At 36.7% G+C, this 21,797-nt stretch overlaps 2 protein-coding genes across 7 annotated transcripts; one reads left to right on the top strand and one right to left on the bottom strand.

Moving 5' to 3' along the window:
• On the top strand, positions 2,833–6,411 carry LOC109208616 (probable receptor-like protein kinase At1g30570). Of its 2 annotated transcripts, none has more exons than XM_019371754.1 (3): positions 2,833–2,990; positions 3,095–3,220; positions 3,391–6,411. In XM_019371754.1, the coding sequence occupies exon 3, from the start codon at positions 3,451–3,453 to the stop codon at positions 6,064–6,066; it is 2,616 nt and encodes an 871-aa protein (XP_019227299.1). In that variant the 5' UTR covers positions 2,833–2,990; positions 3,095–3,220; positions 3,391–3,450; the 3' UTR covers positions 6,067–6,411. The 2 variants fall into 2 exon arrangements, with proteins under 2 accessions (XP_019227299.1, XP_019227293.1); XM_019371748.1 differs by having other exon boundaries at positions 3,136–3,220.
• LOC109208631 (histone-lysine N-methyltransferase 2C) lies at positions 7,668–18,186 on the bottom strand. Of its 5 annotated transcripts, none has more exons than XR_002065227.1 (9): positions 18,081–18,186; positions 14,668–15,961; positions 13,345–13,402; positions 13,140–13,258; positions 10,360–10,450; positions 9,685–9,732; positions 8,647–8,744; positions 8,210–8,287; positions 7,668–8,108 (listed from the first exon to the last, which is right to left on the bottom strand). XR_002065227.1 is itself a non-coding variant. In XM_019371768.1 (8 exons), the coding sequence occupies exons 2-7, from the start codon at positions 15,828–15,830 to the stop codon at positions 8,664–8,666; spliced, it is 1,560 nt and encodes a 519-aa protein (XP_019227313.1). In that variant the 5' UTR covers positions 15,831–15,961; positions 18,081–18,186; the 3' UTR covers positions 7,668–8,287; positions 8,647–8,663. The 5 variants fall into 5 exon arrangements, 2 of the variants coding, with proteins under 2 accessions (XP_019227313.1, XP_019227326.1); XR_002065226.1 differs by adding an exon at positions 8,390–8,543 and having other exon boundaries at positions 7,668–8,287; XR_002065223.1 differs by having other exon boundaries at positions 7,668–8,287; positions 8,390–8,744.

Genomic DNA, 21,797 nt, shown 5'->3' on the forward strand with positions numbered 1-21,797 from the left:
TGGAATGCGAAGAAGAAGAGGAGAGGGGGACAGAACGAACTCTTTCATACTAGAATAGTTGTTAGTATTTTTTATTTATTTATTTATTTATTTTACTTTTTTAATAAAGAGAAATCATTAGCTCACGCACTTAATGTGCGTGTAAGTCACTCATTTTGTCCACTTCAGCCATATCAATGCCACATAAGCCCGGTCAACAGTCAGAAGGGTTTAAATGTCTTGTTTTGATTAAGTTGAAGTGTCTAGATGAAACGTTATGGAATGTAGGGACCGGGATAACAAACCGAGACAAGTACAAGTGTCTCTTAGGCTATTCCATAAAGTAATTACATTTAGGGTTTTTTCCATTCCTATACCATATAGGAAACCTTATTACCCTCAATGTTTAAGGTTTAATATAATTACATTTAGTGTACCAAATTACCAATTCTATACCATAGTGTATTTTAAGAGTACAATTAATGCAGCATATATCCCTCCTTAATTCAAGGCACCAAAAATGGACCGTTTTTTTTTTGTTCTATATCTTTTAGCAGCTTCTCTCCTTCGTTTACATTAAACATATTCCTGAATATATTCCTTCTCCCTCCTTCTTTCACTATTTTCAACTTCCCCTTCACTGTTTCTGAAAACTTTGGCCCCAATTTCACTGCAAAACATCAAAATAGGAAAATATTTTTATTGTTTTCTTAAAGAAGGAAAAAGGAAAAGAATGAACTAGATGTAAATAGACCATACCATGCTCACGAATTCTATAAGCATAACTTTTTGCCTTCTTTCCAATTTCCTCTTCTCCATAATTATAGCAGAGTCATCTTGACCTGCAATTAATATCAATGTATAAAAGAGTTAGGAAAAATGAGTTTTGTTTAATTTTCCTGTTTTTCATAAATATTCTGGACATACTTGGTTTTGACTGAAATTCAGATTGAAAATCGAAGAAGAAGAAGAAGAAGAAGAAGAAGAAGAAGAAGAAGAAGAAGAAGAAGAAGAAGAAGAAGAAGAAGAAGAAGACATATTGCAGAAATTGTAGATAAATTGTAGACTGTTTTTTGCAGAAGATTTTGTAGAAGTTTTAGTCGTTTTGGATTTGGAAAAACAGAAAATAATGCATCTACAATCGGAATACAGATAATCTACAATTTATCTACAAAATATCTACAAACTGGATACATTGAATTTTAATATCCCAATTCCCATTTCAATTGTAGATAATTTGTAGATATAGTGAAAAATTTGTAGTCATCCATTTTAGGATGCCAGACATTTTAAAATCAACAATTTCTAATCATAGATTGTAGTTTATTTTGTCGAATAAATGTAGTAACTTTGTAGATAATTTTGAAAACAACATTGCTTTATTCTTTCATTAAACTGATTTGTAGTTTAATTGTATGCAAATGTAGTAATTTTGTAGATAATACCGTAAAACCATAATTCTATGCAATTTCGAACTATACAAACCTGCACTTGTGTTATCGTTGGTGATTGCCAATTCCATATTGAATCTCGTACACTTATACATAACGAATATGAACCTAAGTTTTTATTCACCTTTTTGGTCTCCATATACACACGAACCCCCATATCATTCTAAATTTGTTAGTTTTTTTGGATTTCTAGATTGAGAGAAAAAAAGACGAAGAACAGATATATGATTGCCAATTTGATTTCTGAAAACGACGACGAACAGAATATAGCAATTTTGAGTTGTTGAATCTCGAAGATTTGAATTCTACAATTTGAATTCAGTTTGTTGAAGCTGTTCGTAGTTGAATCTGTTCGTACTTTTTGAAGTTGTTCGTACTTTTTTTTTTAATTTTTGAATTGTAGTTTAAGAGAAAAATACGCAGATGAGAAATCTCCTTTCCGTTTCAAAAATTGAATTTAATGTAGAATCAATCAATCCCAAGATTCTTTCCTGATTTTTAGCGCGTTTTTAAGGGAATATTCTGCCCTTTTAATACCTAATAAACGAATGGTACAGAAATTGTAGGAAAAATGTGGACTAGGCAGGTAATTTAGATACTATGCCAATATTTGGTAATAAAGTTTCATATATGGTATAGGAAGTAAAAAATAATGGTACGAATAAACAAAAAGTCTAAGACGAAATTAAGCAAGTCGGACTTATATGGAGACGCATTTAAACCTTTTACATTCTTTTAAACTAACAGCCAGATCTTGACGTATTAAAATGCAAGTTGTTTCGAAGGGAATAAAGAAAAGGGGAATTCTAGCAATAGATGCTCCAATATGTTTAAAGGAAAGTACTGCTAAAAAATTTATCTGCATATTATAAAGAATACGGCAAATTAACTAAAAGTGTAATAAATTATGTCAAAATAAAGTCAAAATGGGCATGGCATAGCTATTTTTATCGGTGGTTATTGTCCGTATTTACAAAGTTATTGAAAAGTAGTCACTATTTAAGGCACATATGAAATCTCGACAAAGGTATCTTAGTTGAAACATAAAAAGTTCTAGCATAATATGCGGAATTATAAAACTCCTGCGTATAAACTTCCAGCATATTATGTTGGAACTCCAGCACATTATGAATTCTAACGCATTACTCTGGAATCTCGTATATAAAAATTTCGAACTGAATTTTTTTTTTGGATTTTTAATAATGTTTTGGTTCAAATTTTATTTTCACATAGAAAAATGACTAAATATCAATTACCTTTAAAATTATGACTTATTTTCTTATTAATAATTGTAAATCAGGCTATTTGTGATTTTTCCCCAAAATAAATACGGCTACTTCCAAAATGGCTGTTACAGCAGTTACAACAAATACTGATGGAGTAATAAAGTAATACAGATATGGTGGTAAAGAAAAAGACAGACAGTTCAATATATGAATGTTTCCAGTCTGTTTCAAACAACTCCAGCCTACCCATGTTCCCCTTCTCCTCCTTTTTTTTCTCTCAGAAAACAAAAAAAACTAAAATAGGAGCTCTTTCCCCTATAATCACTATTTTTAGGTAATCTGTCCTCAGACTCATTCATCTCCATTCTTGACAAATTGTTTTTTTTTTAATTACCATTGTCTCCAAATTCAAGCTTTTGACCATTTTCTTGGTTTCAGATCTGCTTACTGATTTGGGTTTTGTTTTTTCTGAGCTGAAGCTGTTCATTTTGAAGACATTTTCTTGTGGGTTTTGGTTATTTTCCCATGTTGAGCTTCTGAGTTGCCTATGAGAGATTGATGAAGGTATTTTCATTTTAATGTTTATGCTTCACTTTTGATTTTACAAGGTTTAAGCACAAAGATATATAGATTGTTTTGTTTTGGGGTAGAAAGTGATTGACATGATTGAAAGTTAGGGTTTTTTCATATTTGAAAATTTCTCTAGTTTTGAAACAAATTATTGGTTGTTGCAGTTTTGTAGCTGAGCTTGAAAAAGTGTATATAACTTGGGGGCTGTATTGGGATAGTGAGTTATGAAAGTCAAAGGCAGAGAGATGTTTGGGCAATTTCTTGTTTTGATATTAGTTGTGTTTGTTGAAATTGGAGAAGCTCAAACAAAGACTTTTTTGGTAAATTGTGGGACTAATTCCAGTGTGAATGTAGATGGTAGTAAATGGATAGGTGATTCTGCCCATGGCAACAATGTCACTTTGAGTTCACCTGGTATTGAGGCAACAACTGCTTCATTTAATGGTGACTCATCCTATGAGCCACTCTATAAAACTGCCAGATTTTTTGATGAAAGTGTTAACTATACTTTCCAAATATCACCTGGTAGTTATTTCCTCAGACTTCATTTCTATCCCTTTTCATTCGGGAATCATGATGCGAACGGGTCGTTCTTTGCTGTTGCTGCAAATGGTTTGAAGTTGGTTTCGGAGTTTAATGTTGCTGCTGAGATTTTGCACAAGAATTTGTACCTGCAAGGTCCCGGAGGCAACTCTAGTGTTCTCTCGTCGGTGAAGGAGTATTTTGTGACTTCCGATATTAATGTCTTTGTGCTCGAGTTTATTCCCAACAAAGGTTCTTTTGGATTTGTTAATGCCGTAGAGATCATCCCTGTGACTGATAAGCTATTTGTTGATTCTATCAGTAAAGTCGGCGGGAATGGTGCTAACAGCTCTTTAAATTTGAGTAAACGAGGGATTCAGACTATGTACAGGTTGAACGTTGGTGGTTCAGCAATTAAATCTACTCGTGATTCAGGGTTGAGGAGGATGTGGGAGGCGGATTCAAGCTATATGATCATTGCAGATGCAGGTGCTGAAGTCAAAAACCATTCCAACATTACCTATGCTTCCCCAAACGACACCTCTATTGCGCCTCTTCTTGTGTATGAAACAGCAAGAATTATGAGCAACACAGATGTCATGGAGAAGCGGTTGAACATGTCGTGGAAATTGGAAGTGGATCCGGAGTTTGATTACCTAGTCCGCTTACATTTCTGTGAGTTTGACTATAATAAACCGAATCAAAGGATCTTCAAAATCTATATAAATAACAAAACTGCTGCTGACAACTACGACATTTTCTCACGAGCTGGGGGAATGAACAAGGCGTACCATGAGGATTACTTTGATGTGATACCGTCGAAAAGCAGCAGCCTTTGGGTGCAACTTGGTCCTGATACAACGACTGGTTCTGCAGGCACTGATGCTCTTTTGAATGGTTTGGAGGTTTTCAAGTTGAGTCGGAATGGTAATCTTGCCTATGTACAGAAATATGAGGATGTTCCAGAGAAAACAACTTCGAAGAATTTAATCCTTTGGGTAGGAATTGGAGCAGGTATTGCATCCATTGTCATTGTTGCGGGTTTAATCATGCTGATTATACGTCTATGTAGAAGGCGGAGAAGCAAAGACGATACGAAGAAAAACGAAGCTGGATGGAGGCCTTTATTCCTTCACGGAGCTGCTGTGACCAGCACTGGTAATGGTAACGGTAAGGGATCAATACAATATCAAAGTCTTGGGACTCTAAGATCGGGAAGGCGGTTTACTCTAGCAGAGATTAAAGCAGCCACAAACAACTTCGACGAGAGCTTAGTGATTGGAGTGGGAGGATTTGGTAAGGTTTTCAAGGCAGAGCTCGATGATGGCACCCTTGGTGCGATCAAACGAGCCAATCCTCAATCTCAGCAAGGTCTGAAAGAATTTGAGACAGAAATCGAAATGCTTTCTAAGTTAAGGCATAGGCATTTGGTTTCCATGATAGGTTTCTGTGATGAACAGAATGAAATGATTTTGGTCTATGAGTACATGGCCAACGGAACACTCAGGAGTCATCTCTTTGGCAGCGATCTGCCATCTCTAAGTTGGAAGCAAAGACTAGAGGTGTGCATTGGTTCAGCTCGCGGTCTGCATTACCTTCATACAGGGTCAGAGCGTGGAATCATCCATAGGGATGTCAAGACAACCAACATATTGTTAGATGAGAATCTTGTAGCGAAAATGGCGGATTTTGGGCTGTCTAAAACTGGCCCTTCTTTGGAGCATACTCATGTAAGTACAGCAGTGAAAGGAAGTTTTGGTTATCTGGATCCTGAGTATTTCAGGCGGCAGCAGTTGACTGAGAAATCTGATGTTTACTCCTTTGGTGTTGTGCTGTTTGAAGTTCTCTGTGCGCGCCCTGTTATAAATCCAAGCTTACCAAGAGATCAGATTAATCTTGCAGAGTGGGCTATGCGGTTTCAACGACAAAGAAAGCTTGAAACCATCGTTGACCCACAACTTGCAGGAAATTATTCCCCAGAATCATTGATGAAATTTGGAGAAATTGCTGAGAAATGTCTAGCAGACGAGGGGAAGAGCAGACCAACAATGGGAGAAGTCCTATGGCATCTGGAATATGTGTTACAACTCCATGAGGCTTGGCTGCGGAAGAATGTAGGGGAAGACTCTGCTTCCGATATTCGTGCTCTGGAGACAGTTGAGGAGAGAGGAACTGAAAATTCAGAAGACGAGACTCATGTTGATTCAAAAACTAAAGAAGAAGAGGGTGAATCTGCAACAAGGAGCACTGGCACTACAGATGCCATGGCTTCTGGAATAGATGATTTTTCGCAATTAGTCAATCAAAATGGAAGGTGAGATCCAAAACAGAAGAGACTTGATTATAGGCCTGAATTCTTTCCATTTTTTGTCACACACGTTTATAAGGACTTTCAGTATAACCTCAATCAGCTTGGACATGACTCATTAAGCTGAAGGAGCTTAGAATGTGAAGATCTTTGGTAATACTTTCATGCTGTATTCTTTTCCTCAGTTAAGATTTTCAATTTTTTTCCTGCTGAATCCTTGTTGCTCAGGACTAAACAATTCTTTTATTATTGTATGTACATTATGTTCAAGAGAATGCCACTAAGTTGATGAATTGGTATGTATTGTATAATTTACTTCTATTTCAGTGGAGAAATGATATCTTGTGTTATGGCACGTTTCCTCTTAACAGTTGTATGTCCAAATCTCTTTACTGCTTTTTGAGTCTTGAATTGATGAAACTGGATATGATTGATATCTCCAACTTTCCTCACTGCGTTATATTCGACAACGTTTTATTTTATGTAATATTTGTTCTATGTTTTCAATTATTATTTTGTCCTACAACGAACTCGCCTCATGCACGTGTTGGGATCAAACTGGGTTAGTTGTTGTTGTAACGAACTCGCCTCATGCACCAATGCGTCATTTATGGTGCTGCTGTTGGATTTTGATGGGTAGTACATTTAATCTCTTACACAAATAAGTGAATTGGACGGACTATACTCCAGTTGACTTGCGTTGGTTATACTAAACTAATGAAAGCAAGACACGTCTTTTGTACACAGTTTTTTCATACATAATTTTTACTTAAACATGATCAAGTGGTATGTAATTTTACTTGAAATCTTTAAAGTTAAATTATTTAATTTGTATAAATACTTGATGCGAGTAAATAGTTACCTTAGAGCAAAAAGCCAAGCGCAATTTCTTTTCTTTTTTTCCTTCTTTCCAACTAGGGTTGGGACAATTAAATTTGACTGCCCTCTCAAAGGACAGTCCTTTAGAAGAAATTCCCTTTCATTTGCCCCACAAGTGAGCGAAGAATGCTCAATACCAGCTCTCATCTTCCACTCTCATTCACCATTCTTGTTTTTTTTTTTTTTTTTTGTGATTTTCTTCTATCATTTCATTTTATTCTATCATAAAAAATATACCTGAATATTAAATATCGAGGCAAAAGAAAAGTAAAAAAGAAATGAGAAAATCATAGGTGCAAAAATTAAGTACTCCGACAGTATAAGTCTTGAAAACATAAATTATCGATACCTTTTTTGTTTATAACCACCCCAAGAAAATTACAAGTACTTCGGACATAATTGGCTCATGTTGAAAGAATATGCCCCACATGGGAAAGGGCTACTTCTTAACGTTACTTAGGCCCCGTTTGGCCATGAATTTTGCCAAATTAAATTTGGGATTTATTTTCAAAACTCATGTTTGGCCATAAATTTTACCCATATTTTGGCCAAATCCCAAATTCCAAATTTCAAATCCCAAAATCAGCGCCAAAATCCCAAAACTTGGGAATTATATACATATTTTTCCAAAATAAAGTTGGAAAATGTGTTTTGAAAACGTATATCCAAACACATTTTTATCTTCAAATCAAACTTCACCCAAATCAGATTTTTCAAAATAAATTTGGGATCTATGGCCAAACGCTAGCTTAATCAAATCTCAAATCAAATATTTCATATGAAGGGAAACAACACAGCTACTCACTAACGAGTAACGATGATACAGGTGCTGACCTTTGTATATATTTACTACTAATCATTACAAATTACAAATGAAATACCGGATGTGAATGCATCTATATTCATCCCTCTTTCTTGCCTTTGTGTTTTGCTGGCTCTAATGATACACAAATAATTTGTTCCGCGGGTTATAATTGGCCTTCAAATTATACTGTACCAAATAGTAATGAACCACAAGACAGATTCATGAATTCTGAAAGAAGCCCCTCGATGTTTTTTCCGCACTGCAGTGCACAACCATAAGTTCCTAACCTGGAAGAGTGACTCAAGATACCAATGTTCAGGGGATAGCTGCCACAAACTCGAGAGAGAAGAAGGTTGCTCCGCTGGAAGCTGCAAATAAATTCTGCTATTCAACAAAAAAACCTAGAGTAGGTTCCTGTTCATAAAACTGCCTATACCAGACGAAAAAATAGAAACTAAATAGCACCAACACAGAGTCATCACAAGTAAAAATTCCCCTTCCCCTTTATCTTGCTCTCACTTTGCCTTCCCCGCACCTGCTCTCTACCCTGCAATCACAAATCAGGGCCTCACGAATTCATCAAGGCATTACAGGAATGTGACATAAGGATGAAGAAAACATATAGAGTTAATTTGTGACTTCATCACACCTGAAATGTTAATATGTCAGCCCTCACAATGCAAAAAGTAAATGCCCCATAAAGACAACATATAAATGTACTAAGAGACGAAGTGTGGCCAGGAAAACTCAAATAGAGTTGCAGCTGATTGATTCAATGCACCTTCTAAATTGCACAAATGTTTCTGAAGCAATTACATCAGTGTGCTGTGATGAGAATCTCATGTAGTACAAATTCAAATGTCCCAAATTTGTATACTTAAATGTACAAGATGAACATTTCCGTACATGAAGCCTATCTCTTCTCAATTCTCTGTGAAGCACCGTGAGCTAGCACCCGAGGTTTGAACCAATTTGCGCCTCTTAATCGCCAGCCGGGGTTTCAACTAAACAGAAGAACAACACTAGGTTCAATATTATATATCTTAACAAGTCAGTCTAGAGAGTATTGCAATGCACACTGAACAAAATTTATCAGGGAAAAAATGGCACAGATCACTTGTAGAACAAGGATCCACTATGACTACTTTAAAATTTGACTCCCCCTTTTTCTGATAATCCAGATATTCCGTTCACAAATGAATAAACTTAGTAAATAAAAATAATTAAAACAACTTTGTAGATACAAAACTTTCTTAATGAGGGTGCGCAGATCTCCTATCTTTGGGCATGCAATTAACAGTTGATAAGCATAAAACAACTCATTACCAAAATCCAGCTATTTTTCCTTGTCTCGGGAAACCATATTCTGGAAAATGTAAATCCTAGTTTCTCAAAATTTGAGCTGTTTAAAAGCGAAAAGGGGCCAGAATCCTGCTGTGTTACAGTTGTGCACAGGGAGGCAGTCGTTGGACCATGAGACCTTACTCCACTAGAAAATAAAAAGGAAAAGATGGATAGCATATAATACAATCACCAAAAATAAAAACTTAGAAAAATTTTCTTCAACTAAAAAACAATTTAAATAACAAATGGAAAACCTCAGTATACAAGAGGCAGAGACAGCAGAATTCAGAAAACGATAGCTTGCAGAAACCACATCGAGTACACACAACAGAAAAGTTCCATGAATTTGCATTAGCACATATACTAAACAGCTAATCTAACAAAAATATTTGAGAAATACAACTGCAGTTGAAATCTTTTGGTTTTGGAAGAATTGAGGCACAACAAAATTTTCTTGTAGTAAATATAATTGTGGCTGATTGGATCTGATCTTGGCATCATTATTTATAACCTACACCTCTTTCAAAAGAAAGTACATAAGTGAGTTGATTTCTTTGCCGAAACAGGAAAAGAATGCGATAACAAGGTTTCAATATATACCGTCTCTATATACTTCAATTGCTTTAGAACTTCCTCCGTTTCGAGTTCCTGAGAGTGAGACAATGAACAGCAATTAAAAAGCAATTTAAGCAATATTAATAAGGATGGATCTCAGTGAAATGGGAATATGGCAAAAGAACAAACCAAAGAGCAGTAAACGAGAGCAGCAAGTAACTATTTCAATGTTCTGGCACTTACATATGCTCTACTTCTGGGAAATCATTTAGATTATCAATGGGTTTGCCATTCCGAAGATATAAGAATCCAAGCCAAAATTAGTTAGGTATTATCTGATTCAGCATAATCCTCCATTTTTAGGGAAGCAAGAAGTTTTGCAAGATGATCAAACATTGCAAATATACTAGCCCAATATTGTTTACACTTGCTACTACAGTAAAACACAAGTATCTCCCCACAGATCATAGTTGACGAAGAACACTGAAGCTATAAGCACCTATAAAACCTGTGAAACAACTAGACGACTTTGGAATCAAACGTCTTAATCCTAACAAGAAAATAGTTCTCCAACTAAGGAAAATAAAATGAAAAAGAACCATCTCTAACCAAAGCAAGAAAGGAGAGTGGGACTGCAATCTAGAAGGAATTAAGCAAGTAAACGAGTTTACTCGAAGACAGGATGTAGAACACAATATTTGGACCGAAAAACTCACATACTTGAGGTACAGCACAATCTGCATGAGGTGGATCCCAAAGGACAGTACGGAAGCACTCCCAGTCATCTGTTTGAACTTCAAATAGTGGGGCCCTGACATGATAACACCAAGTTGCAGATTAGGCATCCTAATGGATGAAAATTAACACGAAAACAAAATATCATGAATATTTCCAACAAAAGAAAAGACAAATAACATGATCCCAGTGAAGTGTGAATGGAAATTAAAGAGATAGAAGTTATCCAGGATGCCTTAATATGGCAACTTCCCTATTTTTTTTATTAATATGGTACCGACTAGACCAGCTTGCGTGCACCTAGACTATTACACCATGTACCTGCTATCTCCCATAAACACATGTACCAAGCAACTATGCCGACCAAGCCTACGCAGAGGGAAAGAAATTACCTAGTATTTTTGTCTCAATTGAGTTTTGAACCCTGGTTCACACTATTGGGTGCTTTCATAAGGGAACTTCCCTTTCTACAACCACTTTCACTTATCACTGATCTCAGCACTTTTCTTATCAAGCTACTGATACAGCTTAATCTCATGTGTCTTACAATGCGGGTCGAGAGGAAAACTTTGAGATTCAATAGGGGTATCAAGTTGCATGGGAGGATTTTTGTTGATCGGAGGCGTCATGACTTATGGGAAATTTTTCTTGATGAATGAAGAATTGAAGTGGGTGGTTAACTTGCTCAAGCAACTCGAAAGATGAAATAGGCTTCTGTGGGATAAGTAAAGTAGGATAGGGATTTTGGTTGTTAGTGCTTGGAGTTCTAATAATTCCCTTTTGCTTCAAATTGGGAGGGAAGCTGCAAACTGGAATGTGAGAATCCAATAGAATGGGTTTGGTAGAGTGTGGAGTAAATTTTGGTTTAAAGTATCATGCGTCTCTTAAAGAGAAAATGCCATTACCTCCTATAGCAACAAGAACAACCTGACCTAATGGAGGATATACACCAAATGCAGAGTCAAAAAGATAGCATTTCCAGAAAAAGATAGAATAATTCTGAAGAAAGATGAGAAGAAACATTTCCTAGCATCCTTATGCTTCGGGGAAAACTGAGGAGGTGGCAAGTCTATCCATTTTGATCTTTTGACTGTAGACGAACAGAAGGAAAAGGGCTCTGAAGGAATAGGATAGCTTCATTGATGAATGAATATGCTTTGGAACTTTCTTCCATTTGAATAGCGGTATGGTAAGACTAATCTTGCTGTGGTCAGACGAGCCCAACAAGGTGCATGGGAAACTACTCCATCAACAAGGGAACTTAGATGAGCAAGAACCAATTTCTAGTACTATTTTAATATGGAAGAAACTTCAGTATTTGGCAACAATAACTACGCCTCAGTCACACATAAGTTGGGGTCTGCAATGTGAATCCTCGATGACCATGTTCCTCATTTAAATTTATCTCAAGCTAACATTATACAAAACAAAAACTAGATGTCCTATATAACATCTCTATATTTTATACTGACATAAGAATCTCTAATAGGGCTAAAAGACTCTTGGAAAGCATAGGACTTAAAGTAAACATATTAACATGACAAAAAATATTCCTACGAATTGGCATTGCCTTCCCTATATAAATATTTTGTTCCATTGTGTCCTATCTTTCACGAACTCTGCATTGATTCCAAGAGATCGTAGGTCTTTCAAGCAAACCTCCTTCCTTATGATTTTAGGTCTATCTTATTCCTTTTTTAACACCTTAACTCATCATGATAACACCTGCAAATTGGAGCATCTAGAGATCCACGCTACACGCACCTTCTGGCGAATGTAGTGATTTTTTATCTAGTCTAATCTTGTGTGACCTCACATTTGTCTTAGCATACACATTACTGTGACACTCTTCTTGTAGATGTGTTGGACTTCAGCAGCCCAACATTCACTCCTATATAACATTGACGGTCTTATAATTGTTCTATAGAACTTACCTTTTACTTCCGTAGACATCCTCCTATCACATGATTGATGGGAACAAATATTATTCATTGTAAAAGAAAGAAAAGAAAGAATACAATAAGTGAAAAAAGACAAAGAGAAAAAGTAAGAATGAAAAGAAAGAAACGAGAGAAGAAAGAAAAGTCAAAATTGGTGGGCTGCAAAAATGTGAAAGAAAGAATCGGCTCACAAATTACGGTGACGTAATGCCGCGTTTTTACATTTGCTGAAACTTTTTTCAGCCGACCCTCTGCCTATAAAAGGGCCTTTGCTCTTCATTTGTAAATCATCCCTCACATTCTTCTTTCTCTCTCAGTATCAATAAAGCTATTCTTTGTGTGGCCGTGGAGTAGGCAAAAACTGCCAAACCACTTAAATCTTGTATTGTCTTGTCTTGTCTTGTGCAATTTATTGTTATTCTCTTCTAATTATTTTTCCCTTCTATTAGCCTGACACGCTTCCCAACAATGATACCCCGGTGACACTTTCTATTTCAACCATCCAATTTTTAATCTATGTGTAACATCTTCATCTATCATTCAATTATCGTGGAACAACGAGCCTAGATATCTGAATTGTTTGAGGCACCAAATTCCATCTTCACTAGTCCATTTTCCTCACTAGTGTTCCTTCCCGTTAATAGAAGAAAAAATAAAGGGAACAAATGCAACTTAATCTGCTCAAAACATGTAACTGGGGTCCATTTTCGAGAGCTAAAACAATTTCAATGAAACAATCCAAAATTAACAACATCCACTTGAAAAACCTAAAGCTGGAGCAAAGAAACATTCACTAGTAAAAAGTGCAATGAGTCAGCTGATTACCTACGCCACTTCCCACAGATACTTCCATCCGCATATTCACCAATACCTTCAATGACCTGCCGGCACTGAAGCCAATTGCCAATAGAACTAAACCTCGACGGCTTGTTAGAAGAGTATTCCTGAACAATACAATTTCTGTAAGTAATTATCCTAGAACTGAGTAGCTAATCGTATGAGAAAAATAGATTTCAGGAGTAGAACTTACATCGAAGCTGAGATACTTGGAAGGCCTGATTTCTAATGGTTCAAACCGATCAACCTCACTGCATCAGATCTCATTATCAAACCATGCTCAAAATATAGGAAAAGTACAAAATAGAGGAACCAATTATAAAAACAGTCAACATTAACAGCATTCCACAATATGCGAGATTTTCAGATAGTAGAGTGCATAATTATCAGGACATATGGAGCATGAAACCTGTGAGCATTATAAGGCTTCCTCAGTATAAAGAGAAACCTAAACATGCATATGCCATAGTTACCACCACTAATGCTTATCCATTTTGAACTGAAAACCTGAGGATTAATATCCAACCAAGCATTCAAGCAATCTTACTTAAGTTTCAGAAAAAGGAAAGATGTGCTAGCACTAGCAGGTATAGAATCATAGATAATGAGATAAGAGAAAAAAAGAACAACTAGCATTTTGAGTTGTAGATACAAAACATGCCACCATATGCTTTTAACATTTTCTAGACATTCTAAAGTTCCTCTTTTTAAAAAATGTAACTCCACATGTTTCTTTCTTTGCACAGAGAGTTTCATTAGGTAGGTCCAATGAGCACACCAGGAGTCGTCCACCATTAATGAAGTAGCAGAGATGAAAACAACATTAAATTATGGATCCAGACAGCACCAAAGGAAGTTTGCTTTTTCACATGGAAAGCAGCTTCGGCAGCCATCTTTACAGTGGAGAATTTGAGAAGAAGGTCTGATTGATGCCAGTTGGTGCTTAATGTGAAACAAGCGAAAGAGGATGTTAACTACTTACTGCTTGATTGTGGAATTGCACCACTGCATATAGGCGATGGCGTATGGTGGGAATATGTCTGTTATCAAATTGTGATGTAGAACCATCAAAGAAGAGAGAGAAGAACATGAGAAATAGCTATTTCAGCGGTCATGTGGCAACATGGAAAGAGAGAAACAGAAGACTTTTGAAGGATTAGCAAATTCCCTCACACAGATTAATGATTTCTTTTTTTTTTCTGTGTGTGTGTAATACAATTTGCCAGTTAGAATTGGCGAGTGAGTTCTTTTAGTAGAGAATCATTTTTTTTGTGTAAATTCTCTACATTGTAACACCTTGTATGTTGGGATCCCCCACCATATCAATAAAATTATTAACTCCATAAAACATAACAACTGAAAATGACAAGTACAAACGGTTACAAAAGGTAGGGACAGGATGAGCAATCATTGAGGTTTACCAGCCTATGTGATAAAACCATTTAATGCTATATCATCATTTTCACTTCCCTAAGTAAACCGGAAGATCCAAAAAATGAAAAAATATAGAACATACTCTATCACTGGGCCTGTCCAGTCAGGAACCTCAGCTTGAAAATTATTGCCAATACGGACGCAGGTTCTATATATGCTGGTGTCCTTCAACATGAGAGATATAGGTCCTGATTCACCTTCAGACAATAAGTTGCTAGAACTTTCAGTTTCGACGGGCCCACTTAGGGATTTACAAGTTGATTTCTCCAGTAATTTTCGCTTCTTAATCAAACAATATTTGCAAAACCACTCATCCCGAGGTATTTTCCGTATACGGGGATTGCAGCAAGATAAATGATATGCATCAGCACAATTATCACAGATTAGCATCTTCAATGTAGTATCTGAACAATCACAGGCTTTGCATGAGATTAAAGAGCAGTTGTTAGTACTGGTACCAGAGGCTTTAGCGGACATGCGGAGCTCAGTAAACGGAACTTTCTCAAGCAACCCATAACCTCTAAGAATTGTTATGCATATATCCTTTTCTGGCATATTATCATCCAATCCTTCAGGAACTAAAGCACCAGATGAGGAGCATTCACTGGCATCACCCACATCAGTCTTCAATGAAGAAGAATCAAAGTCCAACGACGAATGGCTATCATTTACGCAAAAATCTGAAGTCCTTTGTATGTCACTTCTTGACGCTGCTTCAGAGCACTGCTCTTCTACTTCAGGTCTACCATCACAAGAATTTGATTTAGAAAGAAGGTTCCCTCTATTACACTCAGCAGGAATCAGAAAAGGAGCTGCAGTAGCTACCTTTTCAACTGCAACTCCAGCAACTAAGTCTTCCTTAAAAGTTCCTAGATGGACCTCAGAACAAAGCTCAGAAGGACATCCATTGCTAGGCCTAACTTCAGCTGATGTTTCAATGGAGAAAGTAGTGAGAGGGTTTCTTCGGAACTTTTTCCTACGATATACAATGGGCTTAGAACTTCCAGACATTGCACTGAAAGTTGAAGGTCGTAAACCATCTACACTGTTTAAGGAACAAGGATCACCATCCTTTGAATTAATTTTTCTACAGCCATCAAGAGGGCGTTCATCAATTTCAGGACTCATTTTCAACGATTCGGCGCCAGATACCCAGTTACATGAGTCTTGCTTTGTGATCTCAGATGAGAAAGAGGTCGCACAAGAAGCTTCTATGCAACTAGGAAGATAATTTTGTATCAGCATAGCAATTGAGCCACGCACAAATATGAAGGAAGTAATCTTTCTCTTGTTTATGAGTACATCTACCAAAATGATGTGCTCCTATACATCCAATCCAATTTAGTATCAGGTTTTTTTTATCACAGCTGTACTCCCTGAACATCAAGAAGAAACTTGCAATGAGATAAAGAAATCAATCAATATAAAGTTGAATGCTAGTGCTCAAACAGAAGGATATAGGAAGACTGCAAGCTTAAAAAGGAAAGATAAGTAGGATTTCTGAAAATCATCTACGAAATCTGGACCCGAACACAGGTAATAGACCATGCATCAGAAGGAATTTCTAACTATACATATCCCAAATTCAAACTCTTAAAAGCCATGTGTGAACAACGGAAACAGAAAAAAAGCCATGTGTCCCTCAATTTGGAGAAGGAAGCCTTTCTGATAACTTCTAGAATCAATTAGTATATGTTACACTTTTTAGCAAACACTTTTTGATGTCATTAGCCAATAATTTCTCCTTAAATTTTTGCTTTCATTTGGTATAGTCGTCTATACTAATTTCATCGTTGTTTCCATTGCGTAAAAGTTCATGGTCATACATTTAGTGCTCCTACATATGAGAAGAAAACAAAAGGCATGGAAGGTTGCTCCATTAGCTCTTATGTGGGTCGTATGGAGAGAGAAATAGAAGAGCTTTTGAGGGGATTGAAAATGATATTGTGCACTTGGGGAATAGTCTTTTGTCTTTGATTGCTTTTTGGTGCACCCTTGATATTCCTACTTGTATAGATGATTGAGTGTCTTTCGTAGAAAATCATATTTTGTTGTAAATTCTCTACTTTTTGGTATACCTCTCGTATACGGGAGCCTTTCCCATTTTGTTAATAATACTATTTACCTAAACAAAAAAGAACATATAGTGCTCCTTCAATAGCAGTTTGGTTCAGTGGCAGGATCCATTGAGACTTGAGACTACATGCCTTCAAGTTAAGTAAAGGCATTGCTAATGAGAAACTAGGTCCCATGTTTTCAGAATATGGTTTAGTCTTATAATAAGAAAGATGTTGCGTCGCTAATACCATTCAATAATCTGTTTCATGACAATATAATTATGCTATCAAAAGTTTTTCTTGCATAACCAAGAAATCCTTGAGTGCCAGTGGTGCACGGTTCAAAATACGGTGGATGTTGGGTCTCCCTCTCTACCTTTCTCCACTTAAATACTATGCTTTGTCTACGGCAGGTTCGAACCCATGACATGCACCTAATTACATATCACGTTTGGGCTCTTACCACGAGAACAAAGCCTGAGGGCTATGCTATCAAAAGTTTTCATGTCATCATTTTCCTAATGGAACATAAAATCTAGTGAGAATATGTGGAAAAAGCTATGTCCCATTAGGTCTGGTATGGGCATGTGGGCATGTATCAGGTGCAGGTAAGGATCTGCACAAGTGTATCCATTCGACGTGGATGCATAAAGGCAAATGATGTTTGTGATAGAGACTTTAACCCTTTCCCTTCAATACAATGAAATAATGCACCATTTTTTCTTCCCAACAAATCCCCCAAACTAGAGGCGGAACCAGAATTTGAAGCCTATGGGTTCAGGATTTTAGTCATTTTGAGTTACTGAGTTCTAAATTTAATAATTTGTGCATATAAGATGAATTTCTCAAGACAAATACAAGATTTGAACCAAAACTATTGGGTTCTGCGAACCCACTTCCCATACTCTAACTCCGCCCCTGACCCAGCCTAATAATGTATAGCGAGTCCAAAAACGTTTAGGTTACAATGACATGCCACAGGCCTCAATTGTAGTCCTTAGGATTATAGATTGCCCACCAAAGGAAACTGCTCGCAGTTAGACAGATTTCTATCCGAAATCAAAAACAAAGAGCCAGTTCTCCAGCAGTTAACCAAATAAGATCATCAGAAATCACGTGAATGAGTTCAATCAAACATCATCCATGGTAATCATCTACAAACAACAAATTAAAACAAACCCTTTTGACTAATTCAAAATTGAACATGAGGGTTATCCACAAATTAGGATTCACCAATACAATATCAAATAGACATATGAAAAGTAAATAATATTTAGAACCATTCCATAACCAGAACATTCAACAATAAATGATAAATGCTTTGAATCTAACTACCTGCAATGAAAAAAACATTGAAATTTGGGGAAAAGATTCAATGATAAGAGGGAAAGGGAAAACTGAAGGAAAATAAAAAAGTTAGAAACAATTCAAAAATGACCTTTGGTTGAACGCCGGGATAACCCAGGGCGGCACTGGCGGAGATGCAGGAAGTGGCACACAAGGCTTCGACCAAAGGAACTGTTAGAATAACTGATACTACCATCCTTATTGTCCTTCTATTTATTCCCAAGGGCAAGTATGTAATTTAAAGTAGCTTTTCCGGTGAGACTGTAATCAACTTTTAACAAGATTTTAAAATATCATCTAATATAATTGATTACTCTAAATTCTCGTTTATATTTTATTAGATAAATAGCTGTACGTATGTATTCTACTATTCAATTTAGTACTTTATACTTAAAAGAACAGATCAAATGATAAATATATTTTCAATTGCACCCTTGTAATGGTTTTTCTTTGAAGATTATGAAAGATGGTCGCTATACTAGTCTAGCGTTTTTGAAAGGAGGATGTTCGCGCCATTACGAATAACTTCCATAAGAAACTTTCATTTAATGTTAACGGTTAACTAGAATCTTGTTTGATTTTGTAAGTGTACATATTCGACCGTTAATAGTTTGTCGCGATTTAATTTTATTAATGTACTAAATTCACTATATTTGATGCATATCCATAGAAGTTTTTACTTGCCAAATGTTAACACAATCCACTTGTAATAAATGTTTTTGCATCTTTTTTGGAACTTTGTATTATTGTAATCTTGTTCAAGTGTTTTCCTTTTCAACTGAAACTTTCATCCATTTTTTTTGTTCTTTTTTCCTTCTTCATGATTTTCTTCTTCAACTATGTTTCATATGCACCTTTATTTTCACTTTTTTGGATACTCTGGTCTATTTATGTATTTAGGTTACCTTTCCAATACTTGAGAAGATTTTCTGCATCCGACTAAACAGGAAGTGACGTCTGCTCCTTGCATCATTTTTTTCTTTCAGAAAATTATTTATTTTTTATAATGTGTGACTCTTCAACAACAACAACAAACTCACTTAAATCCCACGAGTTGGGTTTGGGGAGGGTGGATGATAATAGGCAACATAGATGATATTTACAGCCTAATTATACCATGCTTTATTATTTTTTTATCGGCTAAATGATAACAAAATGCTCTAATTGGTGTTCTTTTGCTTCGCAGGGACTAATCCAAGTTAGGAGGAACTATGGAGTGTTTTGGAGTCAATAATGTGAAGAAAACGTCCAATCAAGAAGCATCCGAGCGGAAAGAAGCAAAAAGTGGACTAGGTTTGAATCCACCGCTACCGCGGTGGACCGCAGTGGGACCGTGGCAGGCCACAAACGCGGGGCAGAATGTTTGGCTCTCACCGCGATCGCGCCGCGGCCGCGGTGAACTATGCAGTTCCCAGAACTTGTGGGACCAAAGTGTAACTCGGGAAAACTTATTCCAAACCCTTATAAACTCAAAAAGCTCGCCCAAGAAAGTGTCAAGCTTGTTTTTTAGGATACCTTGGAGGCAAGAACAAGTGTGAGAAGATCAACCAAACTTAGAGTTTTTCTATCTCCTTTTATTTATTGCAATTTCACATTATGAATAATTTTGTAGTTTTATCTTGCTTTGTTATGAGTAGCTAAACATTTGATCTAGGGTTGATGGAACCAATTGTTGGATGAAGTTTTGACTCAATTTTGTTATAATCGAGCCGGATTTATTATATGATTGCTCAACTACGTTTTGTATGGTGATTAATTGATTGGGCCCTTGATTAATCGTGTCTAATTGCCTTGTGTTGCTTGAGAAAGAATACTAGGTTAGACTGCTGTTGAACAACACTACTTTTGGGTAATTGAAGAGATTCATTACTTGAACTTAAAAGTGTGGTTAGGAAAATTTTATTTTGTGTCTCATTCAACTGACATTAGTTGTATGAGGCATCTTTTTGTCTCACAGTTTTGTGGACCCAGATTTTTGTGGACCCAAGAGTGTATAATTGGGGTCCACAACTTTATGAGATAAAAAGGAGCATCACACAACTAATGTAAGTTGTGTGAGACACACAATAAAACTTCTCGTGGGGTTAGAGATAACGAAACTTTGGTGGGATAATTCAGAGCTGCACAAATTGTCAGGTAGAGTAGTTCGAGAGAATGCTCTAGTAAATTATCGTAGTTGATCGAGAGATAATTACGATAACCCATAGCTCATAATCCTCATAGAGTATTATGGCGAGATTATAGCAAAAGAGTTAAGACTTAAACTAGCAATTGGGGAAATCAATACCCTAGACTTTTTTTTTTACCATTGAATCATCTTTGGTTTGGCATATTGTTATTTTTAATATCATTTGAAGTAGTTAAACAAAAACCCAACCTTTATTGATAAAAATCTTGCATCTGGAAATTGTTTAATAATAGCATTGCCAAGAGTTGTAATAGATAGGTTAGTTCCCTGAGGATTCGACTCCGGACTTAAAACCGAATTATATTTGCAACAACCGCTTTGTCTTTTAGAAGACATAGTTGGGCGTGATCAAATTTTGGCGCCGTTGCCGGGGAGTTAACGGTGTTATTTATTGTAACTTAGAAGTAATGCTGGAATTATTAGTTTAGATCAAATTTCTAAGGTGTTAAAAAAAATTTCCATTGAAATTCTCACGTTTGAACTCTTGTGGGATTCAGGTGTATGCCTAGGAATTCTTCGAGGACTGGAAAACTGCTTGAAGGACTCTCAGACCCCGAGAAAACATTCAGGGTATTGAACCGTGCCAACAAGAAGAACAAACAATCACAACAAACACACCAACTTGAAATTGACATGGGAGACGTAGATAACGTCAACGGAAACATCAGGGAAGAGCCAGCTGACCCAAACGTCGGAATGGTGGCACCTCTTGTGCCAGAAGCTGCACTTTATGATTGGGCACAACCAACGGCTGACAACCTGGCCACTGCCATTGCTGTGCCCCCAATACAAGCGGAGACATTCCAGATCACCAACAACATGTTGCATCTTCTGCAGAATAAGGGTTTGTTCTCAGGGTCACACATTAAAGACCCTCAACAACACTTGAAAATTTTTCTGTCGATTTGTGTGACTCAAAGGCAGCCTAATGTCACCCCAGAAACTATCAAGCTGTTACTGTTCCTGTTCTCTGTGACTGGGGAAGCTCAGACTTGGTTGAATTCGCTCCTAATAAATTCCATTGTCACCTGGGAGGAATTAGTTAAGCAGTTCCTGAATAAGTTTTACCTGCCCAACAAGACTGCAAGACAGATTGATGAGATATTGCAGTACAAGCAACAACCTACTAACACCTTGCAGGAAACTTGGGAAAGATTCAAGGGGATGCTAGTGAAGTGTCCCCACCATGATATTCCAGACCAGATGCTTGGCCAGAGATTCTACATGGGGTTAGCTGACAATATAAAGGCCAATGTAGATGCTTCAGCTGGAGGTGCATTTTTGAGTAAGACATTCACCGAGTGCAAAATCCTTCTTGACAAGATGTCCCAGAATTCAGGGTGGATGACGAGAGGTACAACACTGGCACCAATAGTGCATTCAGTTCCTCTTGACCCAAACAATTCGCATGCAGAGAACATAGCCACACTCATGACTCAGATGAGTATATTGACAAAGAAGTTTGATGAGATGGGTACAAAGCAAGTGCATATGTTGACACACAAATGGGGGACTGTGTACACCTGCATTAATCAGTCTTATGTGTGTTCATGGAGTGGAGAAGGTGACAACCAAGGGTTAAGAGAGGATATGAATTATGTCAATAACTTTGGGGGTCAG

This window comes from Nicotiana attenuata, chromosome 2 (genome assembly GCF_001879085.1).
Source record: "Nicotiana attenuata strain UT chromosome 2, NIATTr2, whole genome shotgun sequence".
Lineage (NCBI taxonomy): Eukaryota > Viridiplantae > Streptophyta > Magnoliopsida > Solanales > Solanaceae > Nicotiana > Nicotiana attenuata.